Source organism: Pleurodeles waltl, chromosome 8 (assembly GCF_031143425.1).
Source record: "Pleurodeles waltl isolate 20211129_DDA chromosome 8, aPleWal1.hap1.20221129, whole genome shotgun sequence".
In the NCBI taxonomy this organism is placed as follows: domain Eukaryota; kingdom Metazoa; phylum Chordata; class Amphibia; order Caudata; family Salamandridae; genus Pleurodeles; species Pleurodeles waltl.
In genome coordinates this window covers 18,631,043-18,646,534 of record NC_090447.1, presented here as the reverse complement: position 1 = coordinate 18,646,534, position 15,492 = coordinate 18,631,043, and the positions used below count along the sequence as shown (strand labels likewise).

At 42.6% G+C, this 15,492-nt stretch overlaps 1 protein-coding gene across 1 annotated transcript in view; it reads right to left on the bottom strand.

Annotated features, from left to right (window-relative positions):
- LOC138249306 (TRPM8 channel-associated factor homolog) overlaps positions 1-15,492 on the bottom strand; it is an 80,523-nt gene that overhangs the window by 30,549 nt on the left and 34,482 nt on the right. The window contains exons 3-5 of the mRNA XM_069203263.1: positions 4,736-4,830; positions 3,246-3,459; positions 2,632-2,871 (exon numbers count right to left, since the gene is read on the bottom strand). Of these exons, the coding sequence (XP_069059364.1) occupies positions 2,632-2,871; positions 3,246-3,459; positions 4,736-4,830 (549 nt within the window). The remainder of the gene's footprint in view (positions 1-2,631; positions 2,872-3,245; positions 3,460-4,735; positions 4,831-15,492) is intronic.

The following is a 15,492-nucleotide window of genomic DNA, read 5'->3' as shown; positions in this document are numbered from 1 at the left end:
ACACCATCTGCAAATTGCCAGGGGATAGCAAAGACCCACTTCATTAATATTAATATTAATATTAATGAAGTGGGTCGCAATTTGTGACCCCCTTGCGATTCCCTGCTCTCACAGGGATGGTGGCCTGCTGGAGACAGCAGATCACCATGTCTGTGACTGCTTTTTCAATAAAGCAGTTTTTTTTTTGGTATTGCAGCCCATTTTCCTTAAAGGAAAACGAGTTGCAATACACTCGGGAAAATGAAACCATCTGGTTTCATTTTTTCAGAGCCATTCACAAAGGGGGAGGTGTCCCATGGGGACCCCTTCCCTTTTGCGAATGAGTTAGCACCCACTTCACATGGATACTAACTGCAAATTGCTTTGCGACTGTGTTCGCGGTCACAAAGCAATTCTGCATCGCGGTGCGAATCGCAAATAGGAAGGGGAACACCTCTTCCTATTTGTGAGTCGCATTCCCATTTTGTGACTCGGCACCGACTCGCAAAGTGGGAATGTGCATCGCAATGCGCGTTTTGAATGGTGCAAACTGCAAATTTTGCAGTTTGCGCCATACAAAACGTTACCTACATCTGGCCCTAAGTTCCCATTATGATAGAATGGGAAGCATGACACTGGCCTTTTCACACGTCAAGAAGATGTGCCAATCTGATGCTCACATGAACAAAGTTTCAAACTATGGCCCTCATTATGACCCTGGCGGTCTTTTGACGGTCAACAGGCTGGTGGTGCAGACTGACACAGGCGGTTGGAGCTGCTGGGCCGGAGATGAGCATCTCTGACCCGGCGGTCCACAGAAGACTGCCGGCGGTATTAGGAGCCGTCTTCCCGCCATGGTTTCCACAGCAGTAGCACCACCACGAAAACCATGGTGGAAAGGCTACCGGTGACAGGGAATTTCTTCCCTGTTACCGGTAGACAACTCCCACCCCCAGCAAGCACTAGACGCCCTCCCCATCCAGCCACAGTGCCCCACCCACCACCCCCCTCTAGCCACAGCACCCCCAACCTCCCTCCAGACCCAGCGCTCTCCACCTCCCACCCCACCCTTCCTTCATACATGGACACAGACACCCACACGCACCACTCACACACCCATTCACCTACACTTACATAAACACATTCACCTCTGCACTCATACACGCCTTCAACCAACCATACTCACACCCATCCAAACATGCATACTCACATGCAGACAAACATGCATTCACCACAACACTCACAGTCGCATACACACATTCATACACACACGCAGACACCACACACTCACACACGCACACACAACACCCCCCACCCTACTGACCCCCTCCCCTGTCAGATGTTCTCCTTACCTGGTCTGGAGAGAAAGTCACCCGGCAGGGAACGGGAAGGGGCACTTTCAGAGCCACCACCGCCCCGCCAGCAGGACACCACCAGGCCAAATGATTGCCCATAATACATTTGGTGGAGTTCTACTGTCAGGGTGGGGCCGGTGGGGGAACTGCCAGAGCACCTCCGCCCACCAACACGACTTCTGCCAGAAAGTGTGGCGGAAATCTAGCAGTACTCGTGAATGGTGGGCGGAAGACTGGCAGCACTGGCAGTCTTCTGGCACCCGCGGATTTGGTGTTCTTGCTAAAAAGGACCATAATCATAATGAGGGACTATATGTCTGATTGCATTACAGCTTAGACTCTTGAATGATCTCATGAAACCTAAATAATGAACATCAGTGATACATCTGCCCCATAAACTCCTAGGGTTATCAATCGTCAGCATAAGGAGAATTTAACCGAAGCTCTGTGTAGCACAGACATAGATATCATTCACTAAATGTCCACCAGAAGTAGAGGAAGCTGTTTTTTTTAGGACGGCTTCTCAAGGCCTTTGGACTGATTATGTCCTGTGGGCAATATCCCAGCACCTCAAAGTTTTGACGTCCATTTGTGGCTCAACCTAACTGATAGTGGAATACTTATTACATTTTTAAAGATGTTACAGAGAGTGGTAGGTGCAGAGGGTGCTGAGAACCAGGGGCCATGGGGCTAGATGTAAGGCTTTGCACAAAATACAAGAGACCGGAAAAATAAGGATGGTAACTCAGTTTGTGAAACTTAAAGAGTAGATGTGTATATGAAACTAAGAGACTTGTGTGCTGTATGAAGGAGAAGATCTGTATGAATACTTAATCCAAGCTACAAGGCCAAATACTAATTTTTATTTCCCTAAAGATAGTTATCATGAGAATTGTAGATATTACTGTATTCTTTAGTTTCAAGGACTGTTCATTTTCCAAATGAATTTAGTCTTGCAAACCTCCAAAACTAGTGATTCCTCATACTCTGATGAGGAGAAATTAATGCCTGATCTTGTGACCTGGAATGAATACCTGATATCCAGAGCTGGATTGAATACCTGCTTTCGTGAGCAGAGATTAGATCTTAATTTTTAGTTCAGTTCACTTTTCAACTTAAATCACATGAATCTGTAATACTGCCTTTCTAATCATTATTTACCAAATCAACTTTGAATCAGAGAATGTTCGGGGTCTGCAGGAAAAACAAAGAATGTGCTCAATCAAATAGTCAATGTGCACTGTGAGTGAACACTAAACTGGCCATCTGTCAGTAAGTGTCAGGCTGCAATACTTGCCATTCGATATTTGTACATCAGCAACAATTCTCTCTGGTCTTGAGAAGTGGAAAGAGATGGAAGCCAGTTCTGCAACCGCTATCATCATTTCGTCCCACTTGGACATCAGGGCACCGGGGTTCTCCACAAGGCGGGCGTTCTCTGCAGGGACGGTGAGGATGATGTTCTCCGTGGCAAACTCTGCCAAAGGGGCAGAGTAGTTCCGGACTGTGTTACGCCATGCAGACTCAGTGGTTTCACCTGCAGCAGAATCAAAGATAATGGCACTTGTAAACCTGGATTAAACATAAACACCAGGCACTCTACACAAGGTGATCTCCCCTCCCACTTTTACTCCTGAGTGGGATGACAGGCTTGTGGGAAGCATTTTCAATAAAAACAGAACAATCACATGTCCAAAGAAGAAAAGAAGTTATGCAAAGGAAAACAACTGAGAAATACTTCAATTTGCTCACATTGATTCCTTTGCATGTAGGGCATCACTTTTTTCCATACATTTCTGGAAACTTATAAAGTAACCATGTACCATTAATTAATTATTGAATAATAGACTGGAAACAAAAACTATATCTTTTCTTCCATACCCCTCAGGTTTAAAAGCACAGTCTACCCACCATGTTTATAGAAAGGTGCACGCACAGCCCCTCGTATGGTAATTTGCACAGGCCCAAGCTGGCATCCGGTAGGCACCAGGATATAGATGAGGCCGCCCCACAGGTTAGAGATGGTCATCTCCTCACTCTTAACCTTGAAGATCTTGATTACTACTGGTGGGCGAAAGAGCTCCTCCTTATTGCTTAGGTCATCTGAATGACATCCAATCTGCACCTGGAGGCAAGGAGGTGGAATCAGCGTGTGGGAATGGGGCATGGTTACAAATTACATCAATCAACAAAAGTGGGCAACAGCGGACCACATGGAGCATGGTCGCATGGATTGTCTCTAAAAGGAAATGCTGCCATTGCTGAAGAATATCATGTGGATATAATTTCATCAGTTAACATGAGTGGGGCTCCAGCAGACCACACATATACTACCGAGAGCATGAAAGAGCAAGTTTGGAGAGATAAGTCTGGTATATTGTGGGAATGAGGTGTTCTTCCCTTGCGTATGAATGGGAGTACAGCAAGCCACACACATATTATAGAAGTGTGGAAGCACATCTTTGGTGAGGATGTTAAATTATTGTTTAGGAATGAAGTGTACTTCCCCTGTACATGAATTGCCATGAGCAGAGTTAAAGCATACTGCATGCATGCTATAATAGCTTGGAAGAAGACATTTAGCAAGGAGGATGTTTTATTGTATGGAAATGGGGTATGTGTCCCTTGTGTATGAACTGACATGCGTAGGGGTACAGCGGACCACACACTTACTTTAGCAAGGAGGCTGAGATATTTTATGGGAATGGAGTGTGCTTCCAATGTGAAATAATGGTGACCACACATAGCGGGGAGGCACATCTTTGGTGAGGAGGTTCAGTCATTGTGTGGCAGTAGAACGTGCATCCATTGTGTATGAACTGACATGATTGTGGATACAGAAGACAACACATACCATAGAAGTGTTGAAGTGTGTCTTTGGAGAAGAAGGTCCATTATTTTGTGGAAATGGGACGTACTTCCCTCATGTATGAACTAAAATAAGTTGAGGTACAGCAGACCACAGACATACTGTTAGCTCCATGTAAGTGTATTTTGGGTGAGGAGGCTTTGTTATTTTGTGGGAAGGGAGCATGCTTCCTGTGTGAATGAATTGACATGAATGGGGATGCAGCAGACCACATACATATTATACTAGAGTGGAAGCAAATCTTTAGCAAGAATGTTCAGTTAATGTTAATTTTTGCACATGAGTAGACTTTAATGGGGTGCACGAAGCAGGGCACAAAGTATGGTAACTCTGATGGGCTTTATGCAGCTAAATAAATCTTGGGCTCTCATCTCAATGCAATATGTTCACAGCAGTGATGTGAGCTAGCCACAAAATTCCTCATTGTTCATAATTTTTTTAACCCCATTAATGACAAAATATATTCTTGTTAGACATAACAGAACAGATAAAAATGTGAAGACATTTCATTCCATTATAATAGGTGTCTTACCTGCAGGTCTGCTCCGATGGCAGCTGGTGGAAATACAATTGATGCATTCTGCAGAGGGTAGAGGTAAAGGCCTGTGCTTCTCCAAGCTGTGAATCCTGCAAGAATTGAGACAACATTGCTATAAAAATGTGTAATACTGCACACTGAATGAGGATTATAGATTCAGGATTAGTGGATCAAGGCAAACTGATATTCATGCCAAGGTTCAGTATTTTAGAGTGAGCAACGCTGTGTTTGCATTGCTGATAGGGATGTGAGCACCATATGCAAATTGGATTGTTACTGGGTGTGATAAATGCTCTTTGCTGTCAATCACAGAGCCATAGCTTGTGAAGTAGTAAGATATAGGAGACAGGAGTGGGAGTAGTGGACTATGAGTAATGCACAGGAGATGTAGCCAGAGTGATAAATCTTGCAAAAGATCTTGGTTTGTATTTGAATACATACTGGTGCATAGGTGCATGCATACATGTGTGGACTGTTGTGCTGTATCCATGCCTGGTATAATGCAGACTGTGGTGCAATGGTGGTCATTTCTGGGATTTTGTGGGGACTCTATGGTGCAATGGTCAACCCTCCTACTTTGAGGTTGGCCTTGGCATAATGGTGGTCAATTTTGGCATGTTGTGGCTATACTATCTGAACTCCCTGTTATGTTGTATCCTCTCTCTTATTTTCTTGTGCTAACATCTGCGGTTTGGTTTGCAGGGGACTCTTGCAATAAGTCTTCTACAATGTGGTCTACGTTTTTGGATGTAGCTCACTACCAGGCTATATGTGGATCAACAGTCAACCCAAAATACTCTGCCGCACCAACTAAGTAGCACATGACACCTTCTCTGATAACAGCAACCTGCTGCAAAATTCCTGGGACCAGAGAGCCCTTCAATCCTTAGCTACGGAACCTATGCAGATTTGATATCAAAACCCCAGATCATCAGAATCAAAAAAGTAACATGAACAAAGATCACTTTCCTCTGCTGTTGGAGGAAGTATCTGCCTCATGAGGAAGATAGTGGAAAATCTCCACAATCCGTCATACATGGTTCAGGTTAGTACACTAAAATAGCACACAACTTTAAGACTTATTCACATCTCATGAACAGTGGAAAAATAGTTCAAGGCAGTAAACATCAAGATGACAATATTGCAGGAAATCTTCCCAACAATGGATAAAGGTCAATAGAGTAATAATATGCATATTTTCACATCTCAGTGAATCCAAGGCAGCAACAGCAGGTTAAAATTGGCCTAAGCTCTTGCTGTGGTGCCACAAGGAGGGACGATGCATCAACAAGATTTCAGTAGCTGTTGGGGAGCTGCAAGGACTGCTGCAGACCCACAGAATGACTTTATTAGAAAGGCATCCTAAGGCTCCTGGGGCCTTCCAAGCATGGCCGTAGGAGAGGATTGTCATTATTCAATAGCTTGCTGAACCTGTGCTTTGTACATGAGCTCGGAATGAGGGATTACCTTGTGGTTGGTCTTAAATGACAGTATTTGTCACATCACATACATGGTGGAGTGGCGATTTATAGTTAGTTTTGTCTGGTTAGCAAGCTAAAAAGAGTATGTAACGAAGTCCGCTGCTAATAATATTTGAAGGCAGTGGATAAACCGTAAATGAAAGTTATAACTATAACTTTAGAACATTTTAAGTTTGTGCATTTTAAATGGGCTTTGTATAGGGAAAATATGTTTTCCTAACTATAAATAAGTTTTAACTTATGCTTTTTTCATGGGAGTTCAGTGTTTATTAAAAATGTGTTTCAAGTCATAGAGTCCATTGTTTCAAGTGGAGAGTTGTTATGAGGAGTGTTGTATAGTACAGCGGAAGAGAGTGTTGCAAAGTCTACTTCGATAGAATGGAGTATGGTAGAGTGGCATAGAGTGGAGTAGAGTATCGTAGAGTGTAGTAAAGTCTTACATAGTGTAGTGGTATTGTCTCTCATATAGTGGAGTCAAGGACTGTAGAGTATAGAGTTGTATAGTGGAATGGCGTGTGGAGCAGTATAGTAGAGTGTCTTAGACTGTCAGAGTGAGTACAGTGTTTTAGTGTATGGTGAAATAGAGTGTTACAGAGTGGAGTATCAAGTGGAGTGTTGTAGAGTACAGTGGTGGAGAGTCTTGTAGAGTGGAGTACCATGTCATATAATAGAGGCGTATCATAAAGAAGTTGAGTGATGTGTCATCAAGTATCAAAAAGTGTAGTACAGTGGCATAGACTGGATTGGCATAGAGCTGAGTAGAGTGACACAGAATGGCATAGAGTGTGGTATAGTGTTGTAGAGTGTTGGACAGTGGAGTGGCATAGAGCAGAGTACAGTGTAGTGGCGTACAGTGGGATACCGCATAGTAGAGTGTAGTAGAGTAGAGTGGTGTACACCAGAGTGAAGTAGTGCAGAGTGGAGTAAAGTGTCATAGAATGGAGTGGCATGTCAGACTATAGTGCCAGGCAGTAGAGCGGAGGAGCTTAGCACCCAGTTGAGTAAAGTGTCATAAATTGGAGTACCTTGTTGTACAATACAGTGTAGTGGGCTGAAGTACAGTACTCAAAAATTATGTAGACTATAGTAGAGTAGTGTGGCATACAGGATAGTTGATTTTGTAGAATGGAGTGGTATACAGTATAGTGCTGTAGTGTGTGCTAGTGTGGATTGGCTTGAACTGTTACAGAGAACAGTGACAGAGTGGCATAGAGTGGAGTGGCGCATAATGGAGTAGAATGGAATACTGTGTCATAGAATTGTGGATTAAAGCAGGATGCAGTGACATACAAAGATGCACTTAAAGTGTTGTATAGCAGACTAGATTATTGTAGAGTGGAGTAGAGTGTTGTACAGTGGCATACAGTGGTACAGTGGAGTTGTACAGAGTTGTACAGCGGAGTGAAGAGGGAGAGACAGGAGTAAAGTGTCAAAGAGTTGCATACAATCAAGCAGAGTATTTTAGAGTGGAGTTGCCTAGAGTACAACAGTGGAGCTGTGTAGAGTGAATTGTTGTATAGTACCGCAGAGCGAGGTAAAGTCTTGTATGGTGGAGTAGAGTTGAGATGAGTAGTGTAACCTACTGTGGAGTAATGTACAATAGAGTGTATTGGTGTCTTGTAGAGTGGCATGGAGTGGAGTGTACTGGCATAGCATAGGTAGTAAACTGGTATACATTGGCGTGGGGTTTCGTACAACAGAGTGGAGTGCTGTTTTATCGAAAAGTAGTCTATAGTGGAATAGAGGCAATACTTTGGTGTAAATGGACACAGTGTGGAGTATAGAGTTGGACAGTGGAGTATATGGGGATAAGGTAGAGTAGAATGTTGTATAGTTCCATGAAGTGTGGTAGACTCATATGGATTGGGGCTATATGTAATGAAGGAGAGTGTCATACAATGGAGCGGCATAGAGTGGAGTGATGTACACTATAGTGGCGCAGAGTGGATTACAGTAGAGTAGAGTAGCATACAGTGACATAGCATACACTGGAATACTGTACAGTGGAAAATAGAAGGGTGAAGTGGCATTGAGTGGAACACCATTGAGCCGAGTGATGTGGCGTAAGGGTACAGTAGATTATTGTAGTGTGGGGTGGCATACATCAAAATGGCATAGCACAGAGTAGACAAAACTGTTATAAATTGGACTGGCATCTCTGACAGTAGAGTGGAAAGCTCTGCCGCTGGCCCGCACAGTGTTGGAACCTTTCACTGAGTGGAGTAGAGTGTTGTACAAAAGAGTGCACAACATACAGTGGAGTGCAAATTTGGACAGTGGAGTGTCCAGGGATAGAGTGGAGTAGAACCTACTAGAGTGGCATGGAATGTAATACAGCTTTGTAGAGTGGAGGTATGTAGACATGAGGAGAGTTCACTGGAGTGGCATAGGATGGAGTCCTGTACAGCGGAGTGGCATGAAGTGAAATAGCATAGAGTGGAGAAGTATAGGCAGGAGTGTTGTAGAGTGTAATAGGGCATGGTGTAGTAGCATATAGTGGACTGGTATAATGTTTAATAGTGTGTAGTGCAGGAGAGCACAGTGGAGTGGCATATAGTGAAGTGGTGTAGACTGGAGTAGTACATTGTGGAGTGGGGTAGAATGTAATAGCATACAGTGGCGCAGCGTTCAGGGGTGTGCGGTAGAGTGGAATACCATACAATGGAGGGGATGTTACATACAGTGTGTAATAGTGTAGAGTGGATTAGTGGCCAGTGGAATATCAGAGTGGAGTACAGTGGAGTGGCATAGAGTAGATTAGTGGAGAGTGGAGTAGCAGAGAGTGGAATAGCATAGAGTGGAGTGACATACAGTGGTGTGGTATAGACTAGAATGATGTACAGTGGAGCGGAGTAGAGTGGAATAGTATACAGTGGAGTGGCATAAAGTGGAGTGGTGTCCAATGAACTAGCATAGAATGGAGTGGTGTAAAGTGGAGTTGTGTACACTGGAGTGGCACAGAGTGGGGGAGCATGTAATGGAGCACTGTAGAGTGTAGTGATGTACAGTACAGTGGAATAGACTGGAACATCATATAATGGAGTAGTGAATAGTGCAATGGCATACAGTGAAGTGGTGTATACTGTGTTGGTGTCCAATTGAAAAGTTTAAAATAGAGTGGGGAAAAGTGGAGTGGCATACACTGGAGTGGTGTAGAGTGGAGTAGCATACAGTAGCGTGCCATACAATGGAATAGCATGGAGGTGAGTAGTATGCAGTGGAATGGTGTAGAGTGGAATAGCATATACTGGAGTAGCATATGGTGGAGTGGCATACAGTGGAGTGTTGTACATTGAAGAGGCATAGAGCGGAGTTGCATCCAGTGTAATAGCAGAGAGTGGACTGGCATTGAGCAGAGTGTTGTAGAGTGGAGAGGCACAGAGTATAATAGTGTATAGTGGAGTAACACACAGTGAAGTGACATATAATGGAGTGGTTTAGACTGAAGTGGCCTACTGTGGCGTGGGGTACAGTGTAATAGCGTACAGTGGGGTGGCATACATTGGGGTGGCGTCTGGTTGAATAGCGTAGAATGAAGTGGCTTACAGTGGAGTGTCATGCATTGCAGAGGAGTAAAGTGAAGTGGCAAACAGTGGAATACAGTACATTGGAGTGGCGTACAGCAAAGTGGAGTAGAGTGGAATAATGTATAGTGGAGAGGCATCCAGTGGAGTGGCGTAAGGTAAAGTGTGGAGGTGATAACAGTATAAGAGCTTAGAGTGAAATGGCATACAGTGGCGGTGCATACTCTGTAATAGAGTAGAGTGGAGTGGCGTAGAATGGAAAAACAGATAGTGGAGTGGCTACAGTAGCATGGCATTTGGATGTATGTGAAATCTGGCAGCAATATAGATTAAGATGTGCATAGTCATGCAAAACAGTGAATTGTGCTGCCTTGTGTTTCTCTAGATTTACCAATCAACTCAAGGCCACGCAAGGTGGCCTTGCACTGCTTTGTAAATTTGAATTAAGTATTCGGTTGCTCATGTGACACCATAGGTGAGGGAGGGGGACTGAAATCCAATAATACAGCTAGGGCTTAGTTATATTTTGGGGTATGGTATATTGTGATAACTTTGCTGTATACTGTGGTGCATGGCAATGACAAGCCAGTACATAATTGGGTAATGGCTATTTTTAGAGAATAAAAATGCAGCCATATTGTTTTTACTACACTTTGACTGTGTGCAATACTAGGCCCTTAGATATCTTAGATATACGTAAGTAGATATACTTATGTAGTAGAAACCTACCTACTATCACTTTATTCAAGTGGTATTAGGTAGAGAAGTTAATTTTTTTAATATATATTTTTAAATAAGTTTATTACCATGTGCAAGAGTTTCACAAAAGTTTGTGAAATTCCATGAAATCACTAAGTTTAAATACCTTATAACTTAAAAACGACTTACCCTACTTAACTGCAGTACCCAAAATGCATAATCTTTGCACCATTTGCGTAGTTCATGTAAATCCATTCAGCCGATTTTGTGCTACGTCAAATACAATAGTAATTGTTGAGAAAATGCATTTTGAGACCCCACTTTTTATCTTTGCACCCCCTTAAGGATTCACCACAAAAATGGATATCATCTCAAAATGTAGAAAATGCTATAGATCTGGAAAGTCTGTGGTGATTCGTCAAACGGGTGAAAAGTTGTTAGAGAGCTAATAGTCGAGGAATTTCTATCTTTGGCAATACTGACTATAACTGCACAGTGGCAATCAGATTTACTGTGATTTATTTATTTTGTTGTTTTATTTGTTAAGTGTTGTTTTTACTGATTTACAAAATATTGTGACCATAAGTGTGTCTTTTAGTTGACCATGTTGTTATTCTGTAAATTTACATTTGAAGTCCAATTTATTTTTTGGACTTCCTTTCTACTTTTAGTAGGATTGTTCCACATATGAACCCCAAAGTGAAGGAAAGCCAATAAATGTTGTTATATCAATTAAGATTATTATCTTTTTTCCTAATGGCCAATCTTCATGCCCTCCATATAGTAGCTCACTGCTAGCTCCCTTTTTAATTTTGCTGCCCAGGAGCACATAAGGAAGATGTTTTTTTATTTGGCTTGTTGGGCACCGTTTTATTTATTTTGTGAGCCAGGCACCATGCAAAGAAAATATATGTAGATTAAGAGGTATTTTATTCAGTATTCATTTGCTTATAGGTTTCCATTTGTATGTGACCATAAATGGGTCTTTCGGTTGCTCATGCAGTACTTCTGAAACTTTACATAGGCAGTCCAGTTTATTTTGGGGGCTTCCTTGCTAATTTTAGTAGGATTGTGCTACATATGAACGCCAAGATGAATGAAAGGCAGTCATTGTTATTGTTATCTAAATTGAGATTATGATGCTTTCCTAGTAGAAAATTATCATGTTGTACAAATAGTAGCTAGTGTGGCTCACCGCTTGGTAATTTTTTCTTTTGGCTGCGTAGGAGTGCAATTGAAAGATGGTTTTAATTCGGCTTGTTGGGCCAATTTTATTTTGTGAGCCAGACAGAATGTAAAGTAAAGGTAAAGATTAAAATGTATTCTATTCACTACATTTGTTTATAGGTTTCCATTAGCATGTTATAATAAATGGGTCTTTCAGTTGTTCATGTAGTAAATCTGAAAATGTACATATGCAGTCTAGTTTATTTTTTTGGACTGCCTTGCTACTTTTAGTTGTACTGACCTACAAGGTATCAGTTTTTGGCCCTTATAACTTCATAACCACTTCATAACATCACTTGCAATAGCTAAAAGAATGTTCTACCATTATGTACATTGCTGTTAAATTTCATTACAATCTGTTCAGCTGTTTTGCTCTATGTGTAATACAAAAGTCTATGTAAAATGCATTGGATTTCAAGCGTATTTTGGGACCCATTCCTCTTTTTACTTTGCATGCCTTTGACTAAATGCCTCCCCTTTTTCTATTGTATTTGGGCCCCAGGTGTGGTCTTAGGCCTTATTAAGGTTCTGGGAGGGGGGCTCCACACCCTCCTCCCCTGTTTACTTGTTTGGCTCCAGGGCCAATTAATGATCAGGGAGGAGGCTGCATGCCCCCCTCACCTTAATATATAAGTTCTGGCCCCAAGAAATGGGGTCTCTGGAGCCTCAAGACAAAACCCTAAGCTGCTCATCCCAAACGCTGTATGTGGTTTGTGGTTGGCAGGGTGCTATGGCTTTGGCCACAGGCCCTGGTGGCAGACCAACCCCTGTGGCCAACCCTCCTCTGTGCCTGGTCAGAGCCTGTTTGCAGCATGGGGTTGGCTGACTGCAGGGAGTGGGAAGCAGGGGCTGGTTGCATTGCAGGTCCTGCGGCTAACCCCACACAATGCATGACAAAAGGTCATGCATAGCGTGTGGATACCTGCCTCCAGGTGGGTTGGCCACAGGCCATGCCCTTTTGTCAACACCTTGCTGTACATGGCTGAAGGCCGTCGTGTGCAGCATGAGGCTGGCTGCTTGTGGGGTGTTTGCTATAGGGCCTGGCCAAAGGCTGTGCTCGGCATGGGGTTGGTTTTACGTACATAATAAAATATTATTTTATGTTGAAAAAAATATAGAAATTCACTGAAAAAAGGTATAAAGTACACTGTAGTTAGGTGTGATAAAAGGACTGCTTTTTTGTTTGAAAAAACCCTAGATATTCACTGAAAAAAAAAAAATGTTAAAGTACATTATAGTTGTGTGTGTATATCAGTGAAACATGAACATTTTGAACTAAAAAAAAAAAAAATTCACCAGTTATAGTTAGTAGAGCTAACAATAACTAGTGCCACCGTCATGCACAGCTTATGACTGCCGATATTGCATCACTCGTGACATTTTCTATGACATTCATTTATGACATCACCAACGAAATCTCAAATCTATCATTTTTTCCCAAAAATCACTAATATTTTTTATTAAATGTATATTTCAACAATCTACAAAATGCATTGTTTAATAATATTGATTAATATGAAAGTGTTATATTTATATTTTTTTGTAACCCTTGTCTGTCACTCTTTAACATTTGTTGGCCCAGAAAATGAAATCATAAAGGTAACCTGAAGAAAGCCTTGCACGCCAGTTAAAGAGCATTGAGGTCCAGCTAGGAATGCTTTAAAAATATGATAAGTTCTCCTGGGGTAATGGATTTAATGGCCCAAGAGACTTAGGGCATATTTAAGAGCACTAATGTGGTGTTAGTAGGTAAAAAATGCTGCACCTTATTTACAACTTGGCGCAATGCATGCATTGCGCCACTTTGTAACGCTTTGCACTACATTATGCCTGCATCAGGCATGTATGTAAAGGGGGACAAAAAAATGGTGCAAGGAAATCTAAGATCTCCTTGCTCCATTTTTCTTGGCACATTTAATGCCTGCTCAGAGCAGGCGCTAAAAGGAAGCTCCCATTGCTTACAATGGGCCTCTGGATGTGAACACACGCAAAGTAGTACATTGGAGGCTTCGAGAGGAGCCCCAGTGCCCCCACAGCCCCAGCCAGCTCCCCAGCCAGCAACTTATTTGGTTCTGGCAGGATCTAGAACTTTGGGCCTCATTATGAGTTAGGCAGTCAACCGACCGCCAAACTCCTGGTGGTACAAACACTGGATTATTATCCTGGTGGTCACACCACCAGAAGACCGCCGCCACCACCAGGGGGTGACGGTCAAAGTCATGGTTAGCCACGGCGGTGCCGAGTTCGGCACTGCTTTGCTGATCACTGCTTCACTTTCCACCAGACTTTTCATGGTGGGGTCCCTGCCATGAAAAGGCAGGTAGAAAGGCAGTGCTGGGTCCCCCCAGGCCCAGGCTGTTCCAACAGTGCTCATTCAGAGGGTGTTTGTGTGCAAAAGCATTGACCTCGGCTCCCTAAGGGAGCCAAGGCCAATGCCGCTGTACTGTTTACACCAGGCTGCCTGCTGAAGCGTTGTATTACAATGTTTCTGCCGGTGAGCCTATTGGAAACATCTTCATACGACAACCCCGCTGCATTGGATTTGCTGCAGAGATCGTAATCAGGCCCCTGGCAGGAGCAGCTATTTTTAACTGCTCCCATTGGGTGGAAGGAAAGGGGAGTTCTCAGTCCAGGAGAGAGCAGTCCGAGTTTGCCCACACTCTCCTGGACAAGGAACCACGGTGTCCCGGGGTTATGGACACTGGGTCACTGTCTTGTATTTAACTGTCGGTTAGGGTCCCTGGGACAGATACCAGCACTGGGAGGGAGTGTGCATCCTACCTCCCCTTTTTGTAATTATTTGGCCCTGGTGGATGGGATCCCCTAGGCCCAATAGAGGTGGGGCGCAGGCCCCTATTCATTTGTAATTACATTTGAGCCTCTTCTCAATGTATGCCAGAAGGTACTGGAATTCTTCTTCAGATAACTGGAAACAAGTGTATCCTGTAGGAGTTTTGACTTATGGTACGTAATTGTGGAATGTTGATTTAAGATAACTTCAAAAAAAATTCTTATCTCTTATCTGAAGATGAATTCTAGTAATAACTTGCTTAAATTGGGAAAATGCTTTTTTGGGTGAATTACATACAAGGCCTGCAACATGAGCACTAATACTGAGTCATATGTCTTACCCACAGATAGAAAGAAATATGCTACACTTGTGCCTCAAGTTATTGTGCGTGGGCAGCACTATCTTCCCTGTATGTAAAGAATTCTGTAACACATTTGAGCCGGTATTAAAAAGAGCTGATGTGAATTATGTAATAACTAGACATTACAAAAGCGTGCATGATCAGAATCATGACGTCTTGCGATTTTTTAGCATTGACAGGGTTGAATTATAGGATGGAGGTGAGAATCATGAAGAACTTCTGAGGTTGTTAGAAAGCAGATACATCTTGGATCTCAATTCTCACCATGACACAATATTGATGAGTAATATGCAGTTTATCTGTAGATACACTAATTAAATAACTTCACCGTCTAATATCCTTTTCACATTTTATTAATGAGAAATGCATATTAATTTCACTGTCTAGTTTCCAGAGGACCTACATCATTCTTGCAATATCATGTTAGAATTAAAAATTATCATGGTTATCATCTTTGTTTCCAATGCTAAATAATATGTTTGCACCCAGATCTTTGTTTGAAAGAAACAAGGGAAATCCAAGGATATACAAGGAACCTGGGGTCTAAGTATATTATAAGGAACAGGGGTCTCTTATCATAAAAGATGCAAAGTAATTTATGCATAGACATACAATGACGTCTATGTGTAAAATACCGCGGCCCACGACTGATGAATGTGCACCTCGCC